At 35.5% G+C, this 24612-nt stretch overlaps 4 protein-coding genes and 1 pseudogene across 12 annotated transcripts; 2 read left to right on the top strand and 3 right to left on the bottom strand.

The window, feature by feature from the left end:
• The first annotated feature begins 20 nt into the window (after window positions 1-20).
• Window positions 21-5413, top strand: LOC140966065 (fimbrin-5-like). Its single transcript, XM_073426376.1, has 15 exons — window positions 21-179; window positions 575-686; window positions 769-939; window positions 1087-1346; window positions 1480-1651; window positions 1751-1789; window positions 1889-1957; window positions 2059-2175; window positions 3173-3384; window positions 3769-3924; window positions 3999-4198; window positions 4527-4684; window positions 4772-4868; window positions 4969-5060; window positions 5178-5413. Exons 2-15 carry the CDS (start codon window positions 600-602, stop codon window positions 5334-5336), a joined length of 1989 nt encoding a protein of 662 aa, XP_073282477.1. The 5' UTR covers window positions 21-179; window positions 575-599; the 3' UTR covers window positions 5337-5413.
• Window positions 5414-5754: 341 nt separating this feature from the next.
• LOC140966111 (BTB/POZ domain-containing protein At2g04740) lies at window positions 5755-9861 on the bottom strand. Of its 2 annotated transcripts, none has more exons than XM_073426449.1 (5): window positions 9184-9861; window positions 7866-8625; window positions 7305-7341; window positions 7055-7203; window positions 5755-6282 (listed from the first exon to the last, which is right to left on the bottom strand). In XM_073426449.1, exons 1-5 carry the CDS (start codon window positions 9620-9622, stop codon window positions 5946-5948), a joined length of 1722 nt encoding a protein of 573 aa, XP_073282550.1. In that variant the 5' UTR covers window positions 9623-9861; the 3' UTR covers window positions 5755-5945. The 2 variants fall into 2 exon arrangements, with proteins under 2 accessions (XP_073282550.1, XP_073282551.1); XM_073426450.1 differs by having other exon boundaries at window positions 5756-6282; window positions 7055-7188.
• Window positions 9862-11646: 1785 nt separating this feature from the next.
• LOC140966044 (polygalacturonase-like) lies at window positions 11647-15620 on the bottom strand (annotated as a pseudogene).
• Window positions 15621-16249: 629 nt separating this feature from the next.
• Window positions 16250-19120, bottom strand: LOC140966037 (GCN5-related N-acetyltransferase 9-like). 8 transcript variants are annotated; one of them, XR_012173217.1, is made up of 7 exons: window positions 18972-19120; window positions 18590-18774; window positions 18354-18425; window positions 17773-17872; window positions 17167-17299; window positions 16894-17000; window positions 16250-16519 (listed from the first exon to the last, which is right to left on the bottom strand). XR_012173217.1 is itself a non-coding variant. In XM_073426309.1 (7 exons), the coding sequence occupies exons 2-7, from the start codon at window positions 18762-18764 to the stop codon at window positions 16442-16444; spliced, it is 597 nt and encodes a 198-aa protein (XP_073282410.1). In that variant the 5' UTR covers window positions 18765-18774; window positions 18972-19120; the 3' UTR covers window positions 16250-16441. The 8 variants fall into 8 exon arrangements, 7 of the variants coding, with proteins under 7 accessions (XP_073282410.1, XP_073282417.1, XP_073282416.1 ...); XM_073426309.1 differs by having other exon boundaries at window positions 16894-16932; XM_073426316.1 differs by having other exon boundaries at window positions 16894-16932; window positions 17773-17860.
• Window positions 19121-21979: 2859 nt separating this feature from the next.
• Window positions 21980-23726, top strand: LOC140966030 (exopolygalacturonase-like). The gene is made up of 4 exons (XM_073426300.1): window positions 21980-22188; window positions 22286-22591; window positions 22716-23231; window positions 23342-23726. The coding sequence occupies exons 1-4, from the start codon at window positions 22045-22047 to the stop codon at window positions 23570-23572; spliced, it is 1197 nt and encodes a 398-aa protein (XP_073282401.1). The 5' UTR covers window positions 21980-22044; the 3' UTR covers window positions 23573-23726.
• The last annotated feature ends 886 nt before the right edge of the window (window positions 23727-24612 follow it).

The raw sequence follows: 24612 nt of genomic DNA, 5'->3' as shown, positions 1-24612 counted from the left end.
TTCCTTCGCTTTTGCGTCCCTCAACATTCGCGGATCCGCAAGCTCAAACGCTTTTTTCTCTGTTTCTCGCTCTTTTCGATTAAATTTTCGTTCTCACACCCTCATTAGGAAAAAAAATATTCAGAAATTAAATGGAGAAGTTCTTCACCCTCCGGAGGAGTTATTGATTCTATCCCAGGGTACATCATGTTTTTTAATTGCAAATTGATGAAAATTTCTGGTAGAAATCATTTTTGATGAATCTCGTCATCAAAGGAATAGTGGAGAACGTATGCATGCATATTATGACCATAATAGCATGTTTATTGTTCTTGTTTGGATCTACAATATTCGGAATCGCTGTTGTACTGCATATGTAAATGGTATCGGATATTGACGTAGCTTTGGTTTAACTAAAAGATGTTTGGATAGATAGCGATCTTGTCGAGAAATTGTGATGGGACTAGAGATAAATCCCTGCGACAGCCAACATAACATCTACCGCAAACCATGGAGACATAATTGCATGTTTATTGTGCTTGTTTAGAATTGACGTGACACAATTTTCGTTTTGTGCTTTGGTTATATTCTTCAGGGAATATTGACAAGTAGAAGGGAAAATGTCAAGTTTTGTGGGCGTTGTTGTTTCTGATTCTTGGCTTCAGAACCAATTCACTCAAGTCGAGCTGCGCACCCTCAATTCCAAAGTATGCATGGGCTATTTATGTTTTACTGGTGTTGTTACTAGTGGTTTTTATTATAATAAGGTCACGAATGTCATACCTACAGTTTCTCTCAACGAGGAAGCAGTATGGGAAGGTTACATTGGAAGTTTTGCCACCAGTGATGGTTAAACTGAAGGCTGTTGCCGATACCTTGACACAGGATGAAATTAAGGACATCTTAAGTGAGTCCTCTTCTGATTTGGGCGATGAAATTGATTTTGAATCCTTCCTTCGGGTATGTATTTTTAGAATTTTAGAAAACAGTCATATACTAGTATCCTAACTAACCAAAAACTAAAGCATTTATGTAGGAATGTTTATCTAGTAGCTATCATGTTTCTTTGCTCTGTTTCACGGATAATGGATTGAATTTATATTTCAGGCATATTTGAACCTACAAGCTCGGGCCACAGTGAAGAAGGGTGATTCCAAAACTCTGTCTCCATTTCTAAAAACTTCATCTTCATTCCTCAAAGCGCCAACAACAACTCTTCGTCATACAATCAGTGAATCAGAGAAGTCCTCTTACGTCAACCACATCAATAGCTATCTCAAAGAAGATCGATTCTTGAAGAAATATCTTCCAATTGATCAATCAACCAATGCTCTCTTTGACCTTGCCAAGGATGGTGTTCTGCTATGGTACTTATAGAGGACCCCCTAGTAATTTTTGCAGGAATAGTATCTTTCTAAATGCATCCATACTTGGAGATGCACCCCACCCAAATAAGTTAACAACAATGGTACTTACGATTTTTTTGACCTATTTATGCAGTAAGCTCATTAATGTGGCTGTTCCCGGTACTATTGACGAGCGAGCTATTAATACCAAAAGTGATTTAAATCCATGGGAGAGGAATGAGAACCATACATTGTGCCTCAATTCTGCAAAAGCAATTGGATGCACTGTCGTAAATATTGGCACACAGGACCTTGTTGAAGCAAGGGTAAGCAAGCTACTGCCAACTATATTTAGGAATTTCAGCAAACGTTACTCATTTGTGCAGTGAAATTTGTTGACCAAAATCGTCTCATTTATAATGCAGCCCCATCTAGTTCTTGGATTGATAACTCAAATAGTCAAGGTAAATCAAATGCTCTCATTAACATTATTATGAATTACACAGAATATCCAGACATTGCATATCGAATTCCATTGCTTTTAATGTTGTAAATAACATCAGATACAACTGTTAGCCGATCTTAATTTGAGGAAGACCCCTCAACTTGTTGAGCTGGTGGAGGATAGCAAGGTAACAAGCAGACCACGTGTTTTTACTCAATTAACCCATGACCTGATACCCGGATCACACTATTTTTTTGTGTGCCTCAAAATTGGTGCTGCATAGTGTAGGATGTGGAAGAGCTTATTAGCTTATCGCCGGAGAAAGTGCTGTTGAAATGGATGAATTTTCATCTAAAAAAAGCAGGATACAAGAAGTCAGTTACTAATTTTTCTTCCGATTTAAAGGTAGTGAACGGTCATAGATCCATTTTTCTTTTGTATTACTTCTTTTTGGTTCTTTGAATATCAAAGAATATAAATGTCCATCGACTGGCAATGGCTCATCAATTTGAGGACATATAGCTAAATTGAAATAGACTTGTGTTGTGAGTTATGCAAGATTAGAGATCCTGTTTTTGAGAAAAGTAATCAAAGAATACAATGCTCTCTATGGCAGCAAAAACATCTGTATAGTCTCTGTATCTTGGTTTTGGAATTAGTTTTTCAAAACTAAGAGTTCATAAACAGCCTAAAGATTGAGGAGAATGTGTGTGTGGGGTGGCGGGGGGTGGGGGAGGTCAAATTTAACAATTACTCTAGTGTCTTAAGAAGTTCCTTGTGTATGAAATTTGCTGACAGTGCGGAGAAAATGCACGATCTGCTGAAAAATATGCACATTATTGGTGATTATTACTGGAAATTGAATGATGATAGGCAATTTGTTGGTATAGATACTTACATATTAATGGTAAAATTTAACATCAAGAAGTTAGATTCCTCGAGATGGTGAATAGAACAGCTAACCACTAGCATGCAAGATTCTCATGAAACTCTGTTCTGGCAATGACATACTAAGGGTAATTTGATTCCTGAAAATTAAAGATACATGATGTTATACAAGACATAGTTCAACGACGACGATGTATGATTCCCGCCAAATTTAGTACTATTATTATTATTACTAAATGTTGAAACTAGAACAGCAAATCGATTTGATCTAAATATCATTCAGCATCGGATTCTATTCTCATTCTCTATTGTTAGAGATTGCATGTATTTTATTCAAACATCTGCAAGTAACACGTGTTTCTTTATAAGCACATAAAATTTTTAGAGGCTGCATCTTCTTTTGCGGATGCAAATATTTATGTACACTTAAAGGGCTCCAATCGGCTATCACCATATATTAAATAATATGTGGTACTTTCTGTCTAAGATGCCATCAGTCTCATTTTATTTGTAGGATGGAGAAGCATATGCACACTTGCTCAATGCTCTTGCCCCAGAACTTGACACAACCAAGGCACTGGAGGCAAAGAATCCTAAAGAACGAGCAAATTTGATACTTGAGCAAGCAGAGAAACTGGATTGTAAACGATATGTTACCCCAAAGGACATTGTTGAGGGCTCGCCAAACTTAAATCTTGCATTTGTTGCTCAATTATTTCAACACAGGTTAGACTAGAGGTTAATAAATGGTACGGCGTGGAAATTTTGCTCCTATTTGTCTTTCCAGTTATTTTTTTTAATGTCATCTTATTTTTATTATACCATGTACGCTTTTGAGAACAATCCCTTCCAAGATTCAAAATTAACAACAACAATCTTTACGAATTATCTGGCACAATAAGTATAGTGGAACCATAGTACATTTGGTTCACACTTGTTTTAGCATGCAGAAATGCTTGTTCCATAAATTTCTAATTTCAGTACAAACTCCTGATCCAAATTTCTTTTACCATTCCTGTTACGTGCCACATGGTTATATGTTTATAATGCAAGAATATCCGTGTTTAAGAATAAATGCTTTTTTCGCTGCTCATTGTATTTTTGTTAAAGAAATGGGCTCTCTGTGGACACCAAAAAGATTTCATACGCGGAGATGATGACAGATGATGCTCAAACGTCTCGAGAAGAGAGATGCTTTCGGCTGTGGATCAACAGCCTTGGAATTGACACTTATGTCAACAATGTATTTGAGGATGTCAGGGCAGGGTAATGTTTACATTTTTCTGTTAAGATGCTGGTATTTTTGCATTTTGCTTTATGTTCATTCCTCTTGCGTGCAGATGGGTTCTTTTGGAAGTGCTTGACAAAATTTCTCCTGGAACTGTAAATTGGAAACAGGCTACAAAACCCCCTATTCTGATGCCCTTCAGGAAGGTTGAAAACTGCAACCAAGTAATAAGTATTGGGAAGGAATTGCGCTTCTCCCTCGTGAATGTAGCTGGAAATGATATTGTGCAAGGAAACAAGAAACTCATATTAGGTAAGGCTGCTTTAACTTGCTATGTTATTGGAAGCAGTGGAAATTTTACGGTGTCTATAACCTTTTAGTTTTTCCTGGATATACTTAGCTTAATTTGAAGGGGTTCAGCATGCTGCATACATTTAAACTTTTGATAGAACTGAAGAACATGAGGACTGATTGAGATACTTCGTGTCTTTGCCATTTCTATTTGGGAAGTATTTTGGAAACATACCTTTGTTCAGTTTTCAATTATCAGAAAATTCGATAAAATGCAGTTATCAGGTCTTAGTTCGATCTCATGGTACTGTTTGATCCTTCACAAATTAATCGGTCCTCTTTCTGCCAGCTTTTCTATGGCAGTTAATGAGATTCACTATGCTCCAATTGCTGAAAAATTTGAGATCTCATTCCCAAGGAAAGGAGATTACAGATGGTGACATACTTATTTGGGCAAACGGCACAGTGAAGAAATCCGGTAGAGAATCACAAATGGACAGCTTCAAGGTAATGGAAAAACTTCTATCACAGCGGTAGTATCAGTTCTCTTTACTATATAACAGCTTTCTGTAAATCTTTTTGTCATACTGTCAGGATAAATCCCTTGCAAACGGGATTTTCTTTCTTGATCTGTTAAGTGTTGTGGAGCCTAGGGTCGTTAACCGGAGCCTTGTAACGAAGGGGGAAACTGGTGAGTAAGCTTTTTTCCATCGCCCTTGTAAAACGAGGCAAAAAGGGTATAATTGATATTGTTTTCATGGAACTGAAAGTGGAGATCATTGCAAATGCAGACGAGGATAAGAAGTTAAATGCAACATATATAATCAGTGTTGCCCGAAAGCTTGGATGCTCCATATTTTTATTGCCTGAGGACATTATGGAGGTTAGTATATGTGCTATACAGCCTTGATGTGCAAGCAGTTCATTTATTCCAAATTACTTAAAAACACTGCATACCAAAATTTTATGACAAAAAAAAATACATTTTTGTGATGTGCAGGTGAACCAGAAAATGATGCTAACTTTGACAGCAAGCATCATGTATTGGAGCCTGCAACGGAAGGTTGATGGTTCTGATCCCTCAAACACCACCAATGAAGGTGACAAAACTCCAGATGCATCTACAGGCGGTGATAACCAAGACATGCCGACAGGTTAACATTCGTAATTCAGTGTCATCTAGTGTAAGATACATGTCTCAACGAAGTGCAGCCCTTTTTTGCACCATAAGATTGTCTTAGGTATATTTGTCCCAGCGGAGCTAACGGGGTAAAGAGAATGATATCCAGCAAGTTTAATCATATGTGACTATATTCTTCACTACTTATAGAAATAGATCGGATTTAATTCATTAGTCCCGCACAAACACTCTATGCCAAAGAGAACCAGATGCTATTCATGGTGTTATGTTAATTTAATTACGCTAACATATATCAGATTATTCCACATTTCAAACGAATATTTAATTTATAATTAAATTTTTCTTTATTTTTTCTCAATCAGAGTAAAATAAAAACCACTATAAAAGAATATAATTATTAATTCTCAACCGTTGCAGATTAAAAATGAGAGCAGATTAAAAACCAAATTTCTCACGCAATTTTTTATGAACATGAAATATCGTTTGAACTTATTCTTCTGATTTCTTTCCTAACAAAAGAATCTATGGTTGATCTATCAATATAATAAAAACTTGGTAATAAGTACAATCACATTGTATACTTGCGTTTCTCGGGTTTAATGATAACCCATGATTTCTTCAAAAAATTTAACTGGACAACTCAGGTTCACCAATTTTCTCATGCTCAGCCATAAGCATCAGCATCTCGAGTCGCTTGTCGAAAAGCAATGCACTTTCGTCCCTCTTGTCAAGTTCAGCACCTTCAGACTCAAGCCATTTCTCTCGCAAATCGTCGAGAAGATTTCCTTCAACTGTGTTAGCTTCAGCTCCTGGAGCACTTGGAGCTGTGGTTCGAAGTGTGAAATCTCCAGATGGAGCTGGAAGAGTGAGGAGCATTGCACGAAACTCCGGAGTATCAGCAAATGTCTCAAAGTTGTTCGCCATGACATCTAGACAATGTTCACGAATCTTCGACACACCATACCTTCATGAGAAAAGTTTTTGCCTCAGAAATATCAAGATTAGATGCATGAATACTAATTTCATAAGCAGCATATGAAAAAAGAAATTAGTTTTAAAAGTGAGGTTAGACGTGATTGGTGGACATAGCGGTTAAATTTTAATAAGAGCGGGCACAGTTGAGAAGAGAGTGCGACCAGTCATCTTGATACGAAAAAAGTCATGTTTTATTTCTAGTTTCTAGTTTATAAAAGAAGTTCTACCAGCCAAAGACATAAAATCAACCCCACATTTCCCTCCACCAATTCATGGGTCTTGGTCATTTAATTAATGGATTTAGATTCACAAATGTATTCTATGCCAATCATATATTATTTGAACTGTTTACTGGATGTTGCTGACACATATTTGTGTCCGAGAAATATGTCAAGGTCCATGGGGTACAAGGAATAACTTTACGTTGGCCCTTCTGTGATGTTTCACATAAATATAAAGCCAGTTCCAGAGTGAATTGTACCATGAAATATACACCAGCTACTATCTTCGACTAATCCTTCCAATTCATGACCTAAATTGTTCGTTCAACGTTAGCAATAAAAATGGTCTCCCACTGTCTTTCACTACATTTTTTTTCTTCTTGAATCCTCAAGAAACAGATTGGTATGTTATCGATGTAATTTTGCTCAACTAACATAATATCCAATAATGATTAAAAAGGAGAAGAGAGACGAAAACAACCTCACACAGTATATACATCAAGAAACTGTGAGGATGAAAAGAAAAAGGAGGAAACATACATGTCAGATAGTATCAACCAATGGCACAATTCTGCTGGCGAAACCATTTCAAGTTGTTGGAGCAACGCATCAGCTACCACACGTTTAAGAGGAAATAGCAGATATCTTGAGGCAGCATCAAGAATTTCTTCAGCCTGCAAAATTAAATACTAAAATAACAAGGTAAAAACAATAAAGGTCCAGCAATTAGAAGTTATTATTAGCTTATTTTGTCCTTTTTATTTTCTTTGAGAGGTTAGGTGAAACACACCTGATCAAGGTTTATGCCTGTCAGACCATCAGTATACCTGGATACAAATAATATTATCAAGATGGAAGTTATATAGATTAACAAGGAGAGGGAGAAATCAGGGTCTTGACAATGTACTGCTTCTTTGAGAAGTGGATTTATATTGAATACCAAATCATTTTTAAAAGGTGATTCCTATGAAGAGCCCACAAAAACACATAGGATGATGATATGGAAAGCAGAACAATTATCAGGAGCATTAAGGTAAAACGCGGTGACTACATGTATCAATTCTGCAGAGAGGATTCAATCAGAAGGATGAATAAGGAAAATTCAACATGGGAAGTCAATTCTTGTTCTCCACAGTTACAACACATCTTCATCCATCACATAAATAAACAATCGGCCATGAATATACACTATTACTAGAGTTTTATTATTATTATTATTATTATTATTATTATTATTATAATTTTCTGGCAAAAATATTACTAGAGTTTAACCTTTGCCTCAAGCATGTTTGAGTGCAGTAGATAAACAGATCACATAGAATAGGCTCAAAGAATGAGAAGAAAAACCTACATGTATTCTATTATTTTCTCAAAAGCATCTGTGCTCAGATCATGTTCTTCAATACATGGTAGATTACCATCATTTAACTGACCCATCTCTTTGAGAGAATTAGTCATGCGAAATAATCGTGCTTTAAAGTATTCAGATCTCGATGCTAAGATGGCTTGATGGCAGCGGAATAACTTCTTCTCCACCCTCACACAAACATCAGCAAGATCATCATCTGAATCATTAGCATCTATTGAATCAACAAGAGATGCATCACCATTAACAGTATATTCTTGGTATTGTCCTCCAGATGACTTGGCAAGACAGACTTGAAGGAGTCTACTCAATGCAGCAGGAAGCCGATCTTCGTCAGGAAGGGAAAGGCCCTGCAAGATAAACCTTTTCTGGGAGTTGTCCATTTCTCTGAGGGCTTTGTAATCAGCATGCCTCTGATGAACTATTTCTTTTTCAAGAAGTCCTTTTAATGAATGGCACTTGCAAACTCTGCATATTCTAACAAGATCTTCCATGTCATCCACGGCAATCTCCAGCCTATCAGAATAAAAGAAATGGAGAAGGCTAAAAAGAGATGGATAAGAGAGCTTTTCCCGTGACAATCGAACTTCCTTTTTTCCTTTCCAATAAGTTTGAAATTTTTTCTTAAAGAAAGAAGAACGTGCACTCAAGATGACTCTGTGCGCTTCAATAGGTCTTCCTTCCACATAAAATACAATATCCGGGGGAGAGTAGCTGGAACTCAATGCCCCATCAGATGAATTACCTACCATTCCATGTCGAATCACTAAATAATAAGCATTCCCAGTCTATAATAAAGTTTTTCCTATCAGAATACCAGCATATTTGTATGAGTTTAGAACTCATGCTTCTAGAGTAATAAAAAAAATAAACTCCGCAAATTTCTGTAGAGCTGAATTTCTTACAAAACAACAAGAGCATTGAAACTCAACTTTTGATCGCGAAAATCCGTAGGTTACTAAAACAGCTATTTGAAATATGATAAGCTTAAACCACAGCCACCAAAAACAGAACAAGATGCTGTAAAATCGTAAGAAAATAGTTCAATCACGGAGACGGACTAACTGGAAGCCTAACCCAGCCAATCTAACAAGGTCGTGTTCTAGAAGAGAATCGCAGCCGAAATACTCATCCTAGAAACAGAGCACCATCACTTAAAAGCACAACCATTGTAATATACCTCATGTTGTCGTTGAGGATGTTTCAGTTAATTTCAAACGTAAAGTTTATCACTTCAAAGCACAATCATATTCTAAACACAAGAACTGGTGTCACAACAATGCAATTTTTAACTCAACCGAACCTGATAAAGGAGTAGAAGGATTGATATTATCAATGCTGTTAGGCTTGCAAGCCAAGAAAGTGTCTCTCAATGCAGCCTGCAACGGTTGGAGTGGCGGCGGTCGCGCCTCAAAGGCCTTCAGCAGCTTGCGAACTTTGAGATTAAGAGCCGCGTAGTGGCATCGGTCGCCATCAAATGTGTTCTCAGAGCAGATAGCACCACTCTCTAAGAGCATCCGCGCAGCATCTAAATGCCCCGCAAGGCAAGCGTAATACAGCGCCGCCGAATCCCATGGATCCCGCAGGTTCACGTTCACCCCGCACTCCAGTAGATACCGGAGCCGCTCAACGTCACCAGCTCGAGAAGCCTCAAAAACGTCGCCGTACGGAACCTTCTTCAGTGGCATTGAGGACTTGAAATCCTCCGCCTCCAGCTCAATCTCCTCCAGTAGCTCGGACATGTTTATTTGTGGCCGAGTATTCCCAAAATTTTCGATTTTATTCACAAATTAATTGCATAGATTATAAATTTATGGTTCCAAGATTGAAATCGAACAAATTTCCTACAGTTCTGGTAGATGGGATTTGGGAAGACGGCGAAGATTTTCTGCGCCGTGAAAGAGAAATGGCTCAATGGACTATTTCAAATTTCTTAGAGATACTTTAATTGGACCAATTATCGATCTTACTGTTATCTATTGGATTGGAATGTCCTTTTGGCACGCTTCGGTTATTTATTTATTTTTTCGGTTTGAGAACTTTTCTTGACAATTATATATATAAATTTAGATTATCATCTTACTAGCTTTTAAAATTAATTTATTTCAAAATTCTCAATTTTAACTATTGTAATGCGACCTTCAGAGCATGGCCGCTCGATTTTGGTGGGTTGGAAGTAGTGACTCGAAGAAAACTAACTCGTCGGAGACAAGGAACGAAGTAACAAGGTTCGATTACTCGCCTCGGACGAGGAGACATTTGTGGGTTAGGCCTATTGTCATGTCTTTGAAAGGATCCTTGTGCAAGTGGTTTGTTCACTGATCCGTGGAATTGGGAGAAATAAACTACGTGCTCAGGCCAGCAATCTTGGGAAGATGGGGAGACTAGTTGATTTAAAGCCCTTTCTGTCAAAATAACAATAATAATAAAACAATAACAATTGAATTGTCAACCCATTCGCATCTAGTGGAGGGAATATTCTTGGACAACTTGGTTTCATGTTTTTATGGTGTGTTCCTACGGGAAGTTGGGGCATTTGTTTGTCGACCAATTTTCAAGTTGACCATTAATTTTAATCTATTTATTTTACCACTAAATTATATCAAATACCTGAGTCAAAAGATTAATCCACTTTCTTGGGTATGTTCAATTCATTAATGAAAATTTTAAATATAGTATTTAAGCTTAAGATAAGATACTCAAATAAAGAAAAAATATAAATCGAAAATTAGATTTTATTTCTCGGATCTTCGAAGACGAAATTTTAATCAAATGGGCTTGTTTAATTAAAAAAAAAAAAAAGAGAAGAGAAGAGTGGTTGAATTATTGGATAGAAAATAATTACTTCTAAAACTTCAACCTCGTATATACTTGCAACCTAGTAGTGACTAAATCAAAGCAACAAAATGCATTATAACTCAATAAAATCCATTATATACTAATACAAATATCCCACAGAAAACTAATGATTGATGTGATGTAACCCAAAAACCAAAGATAGAAAGTCTGTGTCCTCGAAGATGCAACTCATCGAACAGGTTGTGTGCATAACCACCGGGTCACATCAAAATGGCATATCGCATGCTGTCTCTGACTATGAGATGATTGAGCTCCGACGTCTGCGTCAGCTCCGCCGAAACCCACATCCCATCGGTGCCACTTATGTGCGGGTGCTGCGATACGCAAGAAAGTAGCGTGAACGAAGCTCGTATGATTCCACAAACGATACCAGAAAGTAGGCCATGGCTCCAACGCGATCTTGATGGTCTTCCGCCAATCCCACCCGCCACGAAGCTCTCGTCAACCACGCGGGACGTTTTTTTCATGCTGGGTAAGTTTCTCGAAAAGTAAACTAAATCCGGTAGAGGGAATGATTAAAGGAGGGCGATGTGAGAGTGGTAAAGAAGTTAGTGGTGGTATTGATAGTGGTGGTGCTTATCAATATCTTGTCTAATTGATTCATGGGTGGATTAGCTTTTGGCTTAATTAAAATTCAAAAATACAAAAATTATGGTCCATGTTTTATTTAAATCATCCGCAAAAAATGATATTAGCCAACAAATTACGCGTTAATGAATTCGATTATTCATGATATTCTTGAATCTTATTTATATATCCAAAGGTAGTGACTTGCAGAACTTTATTGTATCCTTGGCCTAAGCCAACAAAAATGAGATAACAAGCGTACAAAAATGTGAACATTCTAAAATCTATACCTATCCCATTACACGAAGTGATAGTTAAACACCAAAAATGTCACTCAAAATTTTTAAAAAACTTAAGCCGATTGAGCTGGAGCAGCACACAAGGGTGGGTTCTGTTTCCCGGTGAGCTTAGGCTTGATGTTGTTACATTTGGTGGTGATGGGGCCAAGTTTACCGTCGTATTTGAGATCTATGTCGCCGATCTCGACGTTTTCGCAAGGCTTACTGCCACTACAAACAAGTGTCACATCAACTGGATCGTTGCTCGTTCCCCTGATGTTGTTCAATTTAACGTTGCTGATCTTGACCAAAGAAGGTGTCTATACAAAGAAAAATGGAGAAAAAGGTTTAAGTGTCACTTGGTCAAAATTGAATGCAAGGGATTAAGTTGAGGACAAGTCATGACACATTTCTTTTTAAATAACATATAAAATGGAATATATTATATTACATACAACGTAGAACCGTTAAAAAAAAGGGTAAGATTACTTACATCGAGCTTGCACTGGTTATATGGGCAGTATTCTTGATCAATGACAATAGGATAGGTAACATTGTCCATGATAAGGTCTTCAAACTGCAGATTTGTCACTTGAAGACGGGCCGGAGCCGAGGGCCATGTTTTGATCCGGACCCCAATCATTGTGCTGAGGAAGCTGCAGTTCTTGACATAGATCCCGACCACGTCCTTCTCGGTTTCGTACTTACCTAGGCTTCCGATGCTAACACCATGTCCCGGCCCACAAACTACGTTCTCTACGTGGACTTCTTCGCTTCCATCCCCGATGGAGACACAGTCGTCTCCTGTTTTTATATATGGTGGAGTCTTTGACGTTGATTAATTTGGAACGACCTATATGGATGCCGTCGGTGTTTGGACTGTCGCCCGGTGCCGAGATCGTGAAACGAAGAAAAGTAACGTTTTGGGATCCAATCACGTTCAGATGAAAGTTCTTGCTATCCTTGGTTGTCACATCACGTATGATTGAGTCATTGATGAAATTGAAACTCAGATTCTGCATGTATGGAATCATTTAAGACGATTGATCAATTTATTGAAACCAAACATGAACACTATACCATCTTACTCCAAAACACTGTCTCATCCACTACCTCGGCTTAGAGCACCAACATAAACATGCTTGTAACATGTTTAAAAAGAACAATTTTTCGGGTAAGATCCGAAAATATAAGATGAAACATCTATATAATAAATGTTTGAATCAACTCATATAAAAGTTTGCTTCAAGTTTAGAGTCGACTTACCAATGGCAATTTAACACATTTCTGGTTCTTGCCACAATCGTTTCTCTTCCAAGCTTCTTGCCCTTGGCCATCGAAAACACCGCCACCAGAGATGGTCAGATAATTGACGTAATTGATAGTAACCCATGTTAGAGTAGATGCCCTGCAAGTCAACTGTTGACTAGGGATTTTATTGACTCAGTTGTAAAGAACAATCTTTATTTTAATATAATTCATTATTTCATGGTTTGTTATTTCTTTATCTGTATACCCATGATTTCAAACATAGATAAAGACCTTGATTATACTTTAATACAAATGAATCGTAATTCGATGTTGAAACTCATTTGTAAACACTGTATGATCTAAATTCGTTCCTAGTCGATTCAGCCGCCTAAAACGTGGATAAAGGTCGCTTGAGCTCGAGACTAGCATCTGTGATGTTGTGTACTGCGTTTCTTGGTAAGGGCATAGAGATGTCCAAACATACAGATGGGTAGTCATATGATGATTATACCGAACAACCCTCCCTCGGACTTTCCAAGTGGTTATCATTCATCGAGAGGATAAGTCCGTGGTTATGATTGTACACCATTAGTCCTTACGACCCGGGACAACACTGAGGCTCTATATGCTAGGGCTGTGCTTTGACTCGTTTACCGACTCCAGGAGAGTCATCAGGTGGCGAGGTTGGGTATAGTTGCGACACATATAGGAGCCAGTGCATTGTAGTCGGGGATTCACCGCTCATCTACGGTTGTGGATATCCTATGTGATCTAATGTAATAATAGTGCATGGAATCTCTGGCCAGAGTATGAGATGTACGTTGAAGAAGGAGTTCTCCAATAGTACACGCGATGCCACTGTTATAGTTATCACATAGTTATCGAATTAATATGCAACCCTCGATGAACCAATGGTTGCAGAGTCGATCGGGATATATTAGATGAAGGGACCGTACTGTACGTTAATCATAATCGACTAGTTCTTGCACGCACTATCAGTGATACCTAGGGGATCATGGGGCGATGCTACTAGACGCTCTTACCATGATCCGATGGGTGCAATCAGAAATGAGTTCTGACATTCTTGATCAAGGTGTTGATGAAAAGAATGGGGCTAACTAGGGTAAGCCCGAATAAAGGATTATGTCCTGAATCACAAAGAGTTGTGAACCCACGGCTAGCTGTATCCCTGAACCATTGAGGGTCACACAAGCACTGGATCGTTTGTCCCCGTTGAGAGAATAAATTCAAGTAGTTGAATTTATATTATGATATAGTAAATTCAAGGAGTTGAATTTATGATAATTAAATTTTGAGAAAATAAATTCAAGTAGTTGAATTTATGAGATAGTAAATTCAAGAAGTTGAATTTATGAAATTTGGAGAGAATAAATTAAAGGAGTTGAATTTATAAAATTTGTTAATTTAATTTATTAAACTCAAAAGTTGGGTTTATTAAATATTAAATTTTGGAGGTGATAAAATTCGAGCAGTTGAATTTATAATTTAAATATTAAATTCAAATGTTGAATTTATAATGTATTTAATTTATTAAGCTCGAAGGTTGAGTTTATTAAATAATAAATTAAATATAGTGGAAAGTATGTTTAATGGGCTTGTAGGAGTACAAGTCCAACATACTAAATAATTAAAGTTTTAATGGACCTTGATTAATTAATTAAACTAGTTGGACTAGTCCAATTAATTAAATCAGGCTCATTAATGTTAATTATATAATGAGCTTGTGGCTTTATTATAAATAAGTTTTGAGGAGTCAGAAACCTAGCCTCCACTATGATTGAAAGAGTGATTCACGTGAATCACATCAAACCTCCTCCAAATTTTTGGGACAATTTTTCAAGAAAAAGAGTTGAGCCGTCTCTCGATTTTAATCTCCAACGTTGAAACTTCTTCCAAATATTCTAGTGCTATTTGGAGGAGGAACAAATCTTCTAGTCGTGGACTTAATTAGAAGAATCGAAGAAAGTTCGTAGGGATTCATCAAGAGCTAATCCGTTCATACCGGATTAGTTAGAGCCAAGTGATTTAATTCACAAAGGTATAATTTCTAACATCCTATGAATGTTTTGAAAACCATACGAGTGTCCAAATATTTTTTTGTTTTTCAAAATAAAATAAAAATTTGAAACTTCCGCTGCGTTTGGGCGCGTAGAAAACCGAGATCCAACAACCCATTCTCCTTGTTTGTCAGGCATTTGGTTGGGATCTAAAGGAGCTTTCAAATAACCTTGAACTTGAAGCTCAATGGGAGATTTATTTGGTCCTAGCAATTTCACTTGAGTCAATTGCCATGTCCCTTTCGGAATAACAACTGTGCTTGGGCTAGTTGATGCACACGCCTCCTTCCATGCACTCAATAAAGCCTACAAGAAAAATCACATCTTTAATAAAATAAATTTGGATTTTCTACAAAATAGTTGAATCTCTATTTTCTACCAAAATTTTGAATCAGTAGGTATACTATATTTACCTCGCTAATATCGGCATTGGGTTTAGCACCATACTTGGTGATGTCAAAAACTTGGGATTGCACGTTGGTAATGCAAGCCAAGAATGCCAAAACCAAAAGCTTTTTGCTTATAAACGTGTGAGCCATTATTTTTGTTTGGTAGAAATCTTTGTATTTTAGCTAAAATGGTGTTATTTGTGAAGTGTTTTTTTCATGCAATTTATAGTGTTAGAAGGGGGAAGTAGAGTGACACAAAACATGTCCTACCAATCCTTCTATTCCTTTCGAGGACCATACGTAGGAGTGTAGGAAGTTATGGTTTATTGGTTTACTTTTCACTTGCCGAGAGAATAGCATCATGACGTTCTGGGACATAACATCACATTAATAGTCGAATATTTTTTAAATTTTCTGAAGAAATAAGAAAAATATTTAAAATATTTGAATTTTTTTTTGAAGAAAATATTTAAAATATTTGAAGGTTTATAAGTTAAGCTAAATAGCAAGCCTAAATTACAACTGAATTCATGAATAATATTTATACTCAAAGTTATACCCATTTTAATACTTTATATTCAGACTCGTTTCTTTCAAAATTGAACCCAAAAAAAAAACAGAGAGAAAATTATAGGCGCAAATATTTACGTCGATAAACCTTGCATATTGTTTGACTTCACGTTTTAAAAAGNAAAAAAAAAAAAAAAAAAAAAAAAAAAAAAAAAAAAAAAAAACCCGACGCCCTTCATTTTTTAATTTGATTTATACAACATTAATATTTACCGGATTAATTATATTGTGATATTATTGTAGATCTGTTCCATATTTATATTAAATCACTCAACACTTTAGCATAATTTTACGTACATACATGCACAGAAATGCAAACATTCATATGTTGCATGAATTTATATGTATATGTGCGCATATATACATCGGTGCAATCATAACTTAATATCAGATCAAACATAATGGGAGTTCATTAAAAATTGGCTTTGTACTTATTTCTCACAACCTCTACATACATATCCACACATAGGGGCATCTAAAAACGTCTGAAACTCTGTATTTAGCCAAAGTGATCAATGGGAATCAAAATATCGAGGGAGAGCACATATTTTTGGCAAAAATTGATGGCTCTAACCACAAGTAGCATTACCGATCAGCTGAAGCAGTTCCCTGCGCTTGGATTCAGTTATCTGTAATTCAAGAGTAACCTGTGCAGCATACAATGGGACATCAACATCCAAAATTCGACCACTCATTCAATTTAGAAGCTTTAATTCTATTCGCTAACCACAACCGAGTGTGTGTGTATATAAATATATTATATTCCTAGTAAATGAAAAATGCACTCTCTGTTAAGTGCAAGCCTCCATTGAACAATTAAAAATAATGACACCTCAACGGCCGACAAAATCAAGAAAGAAACATAGAAAATAAGTGAAAAATAGTTAATTGTTGTGATGATGAATTGCAGAATGATAAGTAATGAATTTGTGCTTTGGCAGAAACGAGTAACATTCGATAAAACTAGTATAATCGCGTCATTTAAAATTGCTCAAGATGTAGATAAAATTTCAGTGCTCACCTCTTTGAATATCTCACTATATGAAGTCTTCTTGAATTCCTAGAGAAGCATCAAATGTTACATTAACCGGCCATATATTAACAAGGCAACGGAAAAATTTTGTATATCTGTAACTAGACAACATGATATAAGCAGTAAAATAAGATAAAAAGAAGTAAATGTCTCCCATGAGTTCATTATATTGCAACTTCCACATCAAGTCTTCCTGTTGGTGTAAGTCTGAGTGCATCTGTGAATATGTACGTGTATTTTAATCGAGAGAGAGACACTCACCAATTTTTGGAAAAGATTAAGAGAAGCATCATTTGATTCTCCAATCTTTGCACGAAAGATGAGAATGCCAAAATTTTTAACCGCAAATGCCATCATAAGCAGGACTGACTCCTTCGCAAGTCCTTTGCAACGACTGGAAGAGAAGTATGTTGTGAAATTTATAGAAATTTCCAAAAAATTGTTGCACAGAATAATATGCTAGGAAGATAAATGCAAATGAATCATCTATAGAATTAATATCTTTCCTTGTCCTTAATATCGCATACTTACTTTGCACAGTGCGTTTTTCAGCAATGGTTGGTGATGTGCCCATCTCTAAATTTTAACCTTTTAACATTATTCATATTTCTCATCATTGGGAACACTTCACTTTTCAATTTTACGGTTGTGAAGAAGTGCCATATTCTTAGAGCGTTACGCTATACAAAAAATTCAACCTCAGAATCAAGTTTTACGCCTTTGAAGGAATCTCATCACCTATGAATCTTCTTTTTCTTTCATAATCCACCTCTCTTCTTTAGTCAAAGTCTTGAAAACGGTGTAAAAACAGAAACTTGGGACTTGTTGATTTGTGCAATCTAAAATAAAAGAAGAAAAGAGTAATACCTTTTGCTTTCAGCAATCATTATTTCTATTTCCGCTATGTGAGAATCATCCAAGTCATTCATAAATATATTTACATCACCAACCATTGCTGAAAAAAGCACTGTGCAAAGTAAGTATGCAATACTAAGGACAAGTAAAGAACCAAGAAAATTACAAAGCACCTTCACATATGAATCTCATATTTGAAAATTTTCCTATAGAAGTCATGGTATGATTTCTTGTGAATAAATAAAATCCATAACCAATTCGGCACTACATTCATTTCCCTAAAGTCATACAATACAATTTTTATTGAAAATCGCTTTATAACATGCAGTTGACAAAGTTAAGCGACAAATACAAGGCTATCTTCGAAACAAACAAAAAGATGAAGCCCAGCAATACTAACCATCATGATCACACAAGCGCGCCAGATAGCATAGTTTAAATAATAATTAGTTAAAGGCACTATCCGACAGGAATCGATCCTGAAACTATAGATACATTACATGGTGCATCATCCCAAAATAATATTGCATCGACTTCTTAAAGATCAAGAGGCCATCTAAATTGAAAAATACCATATATATTAACATAATGACCTTGTGTATAGGGTTGCCCATGAATGAAATCTCCAACCATTAAGTCCTTGTCCAGCACTATGAAGGTATGCTCTGCAATCAAAACCCCATTACCAAAGATCATCTTTTCCACCTATTCCTCTCATAATGCCAAACAAATATAAAAAGTAGATGTAGAATTTACATTACCAACCAGGCAACAAGAAAATATCTACGAATAAAAATGATTGTATTTGAAGAGTGAAATGTTACACTACTTGAGGTATCTTGGGTCCAGGAAAGCTGCATTTCATATTCTTGGTCCAGAGTGAGAGGCTCAGATGCTGTAGCTTGAAGGATGCCGGGGTCTTGCATCCACGCATGGTACTTGGGCACATGATCTTTCATGTACGGCACCAGTATCACTCTTTCTCCAACCAAGCTCAGCTTCATTCTCTACTTTCTTTCAGAAATCATGCACCAGAAGATAAGAATAAGCTTTAACTTTATGATTGGATCAGTGGGATCTGAATTGTTGAGACTCGTTCAAATTTAAGGATTCTTGATACCAGTGAGAATTGTTAGAAACAGTTTAAACCCAGCGGGAAAGAATTATTCGGGATAATTTAAGCGGGGCGGTTGATCGAACAGTTGGTGTACCTTGAGATGAATTCCCTAATCAGATTATTCCAGCGCTATCGAAAGCAGCGAAAGAAGAGAAGTGGTCCTCCGTATTACCCTATGCCCATTATGCCGCCAGGTAAGTGAAAAAACCGGTTGAATGCTCGAGACATGGCTTTTATATTTCCTTCCTGAGGAGCCCTCCTTTTAATTATTTTCTATATTATTGCCAGAAATATTAAAAATTAATATATTAAGAAAATTAAAATATTTTTAGCAAAATTAAAGTTAGTAAAAAAATTATTGACGTGTTATTTTTTACAAAAATCAGTTTGTCAATTATTTTTTTTAAAAAAAAAATCAATCGTACCAAATAAATTGATTTTTAAATACAATTTTATTTGGTATGGGAAATTTTACTAGTTCGTGGCCATTTGTTGTTGTTGTTATTATTGTTATACATATTGTTTTTAGTAATACATGTGCGACCCATTGAATATCGGATTTGGATCCTCTGCTGTAGTTGAAAACACGATACTTGGTGCACTTCTTACACGAGATGATCAGTTGATCATCTCATTTTCTCCGACAATTTTTCAATTTTATCTGACAATGTGTGAGGTCCATCAGATGATCAACAGATCATCTTGTATAAAAATACATATCAACAGATAATGTGTTTTCAGCAACAATAGAGGATCCAAATCCTTGAATACCTTTTATTTTACGGATTTAGTTAGTGTCTTGGATTGGATCATATTTGTTTCTTCATGTAATCCCATCTTTGGGTTCATGTAAACAAATAATTATAGCCCCATTACTGTTCTAAGATGAAAAGTTTGGGTACTACCCATACGTGGTAGCATCGATCAACGTATTGTCTAATATCATACATAAGATATTACAAATTTTTCATTTTTCCTTCTTTTTAAGAGACAAATAAGAACATAAATGTAAAACCAAGGCGCTAAAATTAGAGAAACGAATTCGAAAATCATTTACCAGCCAGATACAGATATCAAGAATATAAATCTAATATATCAAAATATGTTTTTTTAAAAAAGAAATGAAATTTGTCAAATGTCAAAAAGAGTTGACACAAATAAAATCGACCTCTAGTCACTTGCATGGTAACACAAGTTTGAATTTGAATTTTTAAGTTGCTCAAGTTTGGTCTTGAGTCGAGCTTTGATCATCAAAGTTCACGAGCAGATTGATTCGTTTCACACATCCGACACTACAAATTAAACCAGTATATATATATGTGCATGTGTAGCATGTAAAATAAAAAAGAAGAGGCATTCTTACTAAATATATATCGTCTTTAAGTAAACTTATCTATCACAAACTTACAAATTAAATCCCTCCACGCATAGTTTCCTATACGATTATACATACATACGAAATACTAAAAATGCGCGTAATCAACTTTGTTTGGGGATGAATTTATAGGAGTTGGGATCCGACTGTAGCATTGGACATGAACACAAATAAAGGTCCCGTTTAGGTTCATGTAGGCACGGGCGGAGCCATGTGTTGCTCCGCCCGGATGATTTGTTTTTTTTTTCCAATATTTTTTATACATAAAATTTTGTCTTATTTTCGGTAGTCCGGAGCTCCGTTTGTCAATATTAACTCAACCATAGTTTAGAAAATTTTAGCCCGGGTAGAAATGAAAATCTAACTTCGTCACTGCATGCAGGCGACATGGATTTGACATAAGTATAATTTCCCAATTGCTCAAGAATATATACATACACGAAGGTAGACTCAAAAAACACGTCCCTCTACGCATCCCATGCATTTCGACTATTTTAATGTCATATTTCAAGTTATGAAGTTAAAACATAATATTGATTTTACACGTACCGCGCGTGCATCCACAAAATGTGTGAAAGTATGTTTAAAAAAAAAGAATGTGATTGTATATGTTTCAAATTAGTTTGAATAAATGATGTCCTAATTATATTATTAAAATCTTTAATTTTTTTTGTTGAAATTAAACGAGATATGCCATTCATTCAAGTACGTACAAGAATATTTAGTTAATTACATAAAATTTAAATTTGTTTTAGAATCCCTTGTCTTAATTAATTTGTTAGTATTAAATGGTGGAGCGATTTAGAAGGGAGATTGGGGAAGGAAAAGTGCACGTTGTTGGCCGTAAATAATATATTGTCGTTAAGAAATCTGAATTTGAAGAATTTCATTTTCATAAGCACGAACGATGGGATTAAGTCTTTATTTTTGTTTCACATGTTGCCAATTTATGAACAAATATTTCACTGAAATCTTTGTTTTTTTTAAAAAAAAATATTTGACCAATCTTATATTTGAATAATTAGTTTTTAACAAAATCTAGATTATTAAACTTCTCTAAATATAAGAAGGAAAGGTTCTTATAGATTGGGATTACGTGCATATTTTAAGGCTAAATTGTGAGTGTAACTTCCAATTTATTAAATGACGAGACAATCGAATTAAGTCTAAATATGTTTTTTTTATTTAAAAAAAAAAAAAAAAGTCTACCGTGATATCCATAGAATCGGCCGGGACTTAATTTAGCCAAGTAAATTAAAATATTTAAGCTTTGACCATTCCAAGCACGTAAAATGACTTAATATCAACGAATTTTTTTGTTGAATAGAGGATTATAAATGTTAATTGCACTGATTAAAAAAATATATTAAATATTTAATGTATTTTATCATCTTATTCAAATACTTATATTGATATTCAATGTATTTTATCATTTTATTCAAATACTTATATTGATATTTAATGTTTTTTATCTTCTTATTCAAATACTTTTATTGTCACAATGTATTCATGAAATGTGTACGTAACAAGATAGTCAAATCTATTCTTAATTCTAGAAGACCATTCAAGGCAATTGTCAAGGGAGATTGAATTTTCTCAATTAATTATCGATTATATGGATTGATGCAATATTCATTTAATACAAATGTCGAAGTTTTGGTTGAATTTAACTATATAAATGGGTTGAGTTCTTTCTTGGTCATCATCGATTATAGCTAGCTAGCAGCGAAAGTCACGACACAAATTCTTGGCTAGCTAGATAGGTTACGCAGATCTTTTTTGATACATAAACATGGATTCAACCAAGCTGGTTAATTTCTTTTTTTGGGCTCTTCTTGTTACTTTTTCGTCGCTTAATTATGTGCACTGCCGAGGCAAGATTTTCAGTGTTGCAAAATATGGGGCAGTTGCAGATGGAAAGACCGATATCACCCAGGTATTTATATATGTGACGAATTGTCTGTCCTTAATTTTAATTTGCCACCCAAACTATTCTGTTTTCGTGATCAGTATATGATTCTTGATGCATGCAGGCGTTATTGAAATCTTGGGAGGGAGCATGTGCAAGTAAAGGAGGCACAGTCTCTGTCCCGAAGGGTACATATTCAGTGGGTGACATAACTTTTGAAGGGCCATGCAATGGGGCAACTCACTTTCGTTTGGAAGGAACGCTGATTGCTTCTAACAGCCATTCATCTGGTAAAGATTCTTGGATCGCATTTCACAATATCCATGGCTTCACGTTGTATGGAAACGGTACTTTTCATGGCCAAGGAGAATCGTCTTGGGGACGACTTGGTGATGGCACTGATGCGAAATCCAATGGTCTTCGTAAAACAGTGAGTGTGTCTATCTATATTTGATGTGTATAAATAATAGATATGGTAAAATTAATGTTTTTTTTCCTAGAAATGTCTTTGGATACAATTTTTGATATTTAATAGATACCATGTTATGCTGCAGTCTTTAAAGCTTCGGATCCAAAAAGGCGTCATCAAGAACATCCACTCCGTGGACAGCAAGATGTTCCATTTCCATGTCCACGATTCTGACAACCTGTTACTCAAGAACATACACATCACGGCGCCGGAATACAGCCGGAACACCGACGGAATCCACATCGGGAACTCAAACAACGTGAGAATCAACACGGCCAGCATAGCCACCGGGGACGACTGCGTGTCCATCGGCTCCGGGAACACAAACATCACTGTTTCAGGTGTCGTGTGCGGTCCGGGGCACGGGATCAGCATCGGAAGCCTGGGAAAGTACGAGAATGAGAGGGACGTGAATGGGATCATCGTAAGAGACTGCACATTCAGAAATACCGACAATGGCGTCAGAATCAAAACATGGGCACCTTCGAAATCAACCGCAACTCTCTCAGATGTCAAGTTCATCAATATCCGAGTCGAGAACACCAAGAATCCAATCCTCATCGATCAATATTATTGCTCCAAATCCCATTGCAAGCACAAGGTACGTATATAGATACATTTATGTAAGTTCTGTTAAATTTAAGAGAATTTAAATTAAGGGGCAGAATGAAAACAAGAATCTTGATTTATTTCGGCTTATTTAATTTACAGGGTGAATCGAGCATAAAGATCAGAGATGTGAAATTCATAGGCGTGAAGGGGAAGTCGGCTTCGGAAGTTGGCGTAAATGTTCAGTGCAGCGGCAGTTATCCATGCGAGGATATCGAGTTCAGAGGGCTGGACTTGACTATGGCCGGCTCAGGTGCACCCACCACTGCTTCTTGCTCTAATGCCCGTGAACTGTTTCTTGGACCTCGCCAAGTTCCTTCCAAATGTTCTTGAGATTATTATAATTAAAAAAAAGTTAAGCTTTAAATAATTACAATTAGCTTATCATTACGTGTAATTATCAATAACTGAGCTTTCCTTTGAATCTTGTAACGAACTATTATTATCAAGTTGCACTGATGAAATGAAGGATTTGCTCACTTCAGAATTTTGTCTCCCTCGTTTGCATGTTTGACCCTTCTTTGAATTAAAAAACCATCAAAATTTAACAAAAATGTTACGGATCAATTTTGTGAAACATTTCTCCGATCAGATCGATACTTGAAAAAATATTATTTTTTATGTCCAAATTATTAATTTTTACTGCATATCATCTCACATATATAGATATTTGTATCTTACATTATATCTTCTATCAAATTTATTTGATTTGGTATCATGAAATCTAATGATTTACTAAAAATATCATTTTAATTCCAGTAGATGAAAATTGAAATTAACGAATTCGTTTTATTTTATTTTTTAAACAAAACAAGAATTAGTCAACAAATGGGCTTTCGATTTGGGAAATACAGATTGTTATCTTAATTTAAAAATGAAAATAATAATTAATAACAAATAAATTAATGAAAACAAGAGTTAACATAAACAGAGTGATTATTACTAAAAAAAAAATTATATGAAATAAATTATTGGAGAAACAATCAAACGAAACAAATTTTTTTTAAAAAAAAAATAAAATTGAAATAGAATTTTCAAATTAAACCGGTTGGATCGATTTGGTATGATAAAAAATTATACTCAACCTTATTTTCACTAAAAATATTTATTATTATTGTTATTTTATTAATATCTTTATTGCAACATTTCTAACAATTATATTATTAATTTATTTCACATTATTTATTTGTTATTTGTGTTGACTATATTGCTTATTTTTTAATTAATAATCATAATTTTATCCACATATTTACTGTGTGTATAAATTAATAATAGTATTTTAAAAATTAATGGGTCATAATATTTTATTAAAAATTATAATTTAAGAAATTTTAAAAAACCGAAAAAGATAAACGCCTCCTTTTGGCCTTGGG

This window comes from Primulina huaijiensis, unplaced genomic scaffold (assembly GCF_012295235.1).
Source record: "Primulina huaijiensis isolate GDHJ02 unplaced genomic scaffold, ASM1229523v2 scaffold20025, whole genome shotgun sequence".
NCBI lineage: Eukaryota > Viridiplantae > Streptophyta > Magnoliopsida > Lamiales > Gesneriaceae > Primulina > Primulina huaijiensis.
Note: the sequence above shows the minus strand (reverse complement) of the source record. Positions and strands in the feature narration are given on the sequence as shown.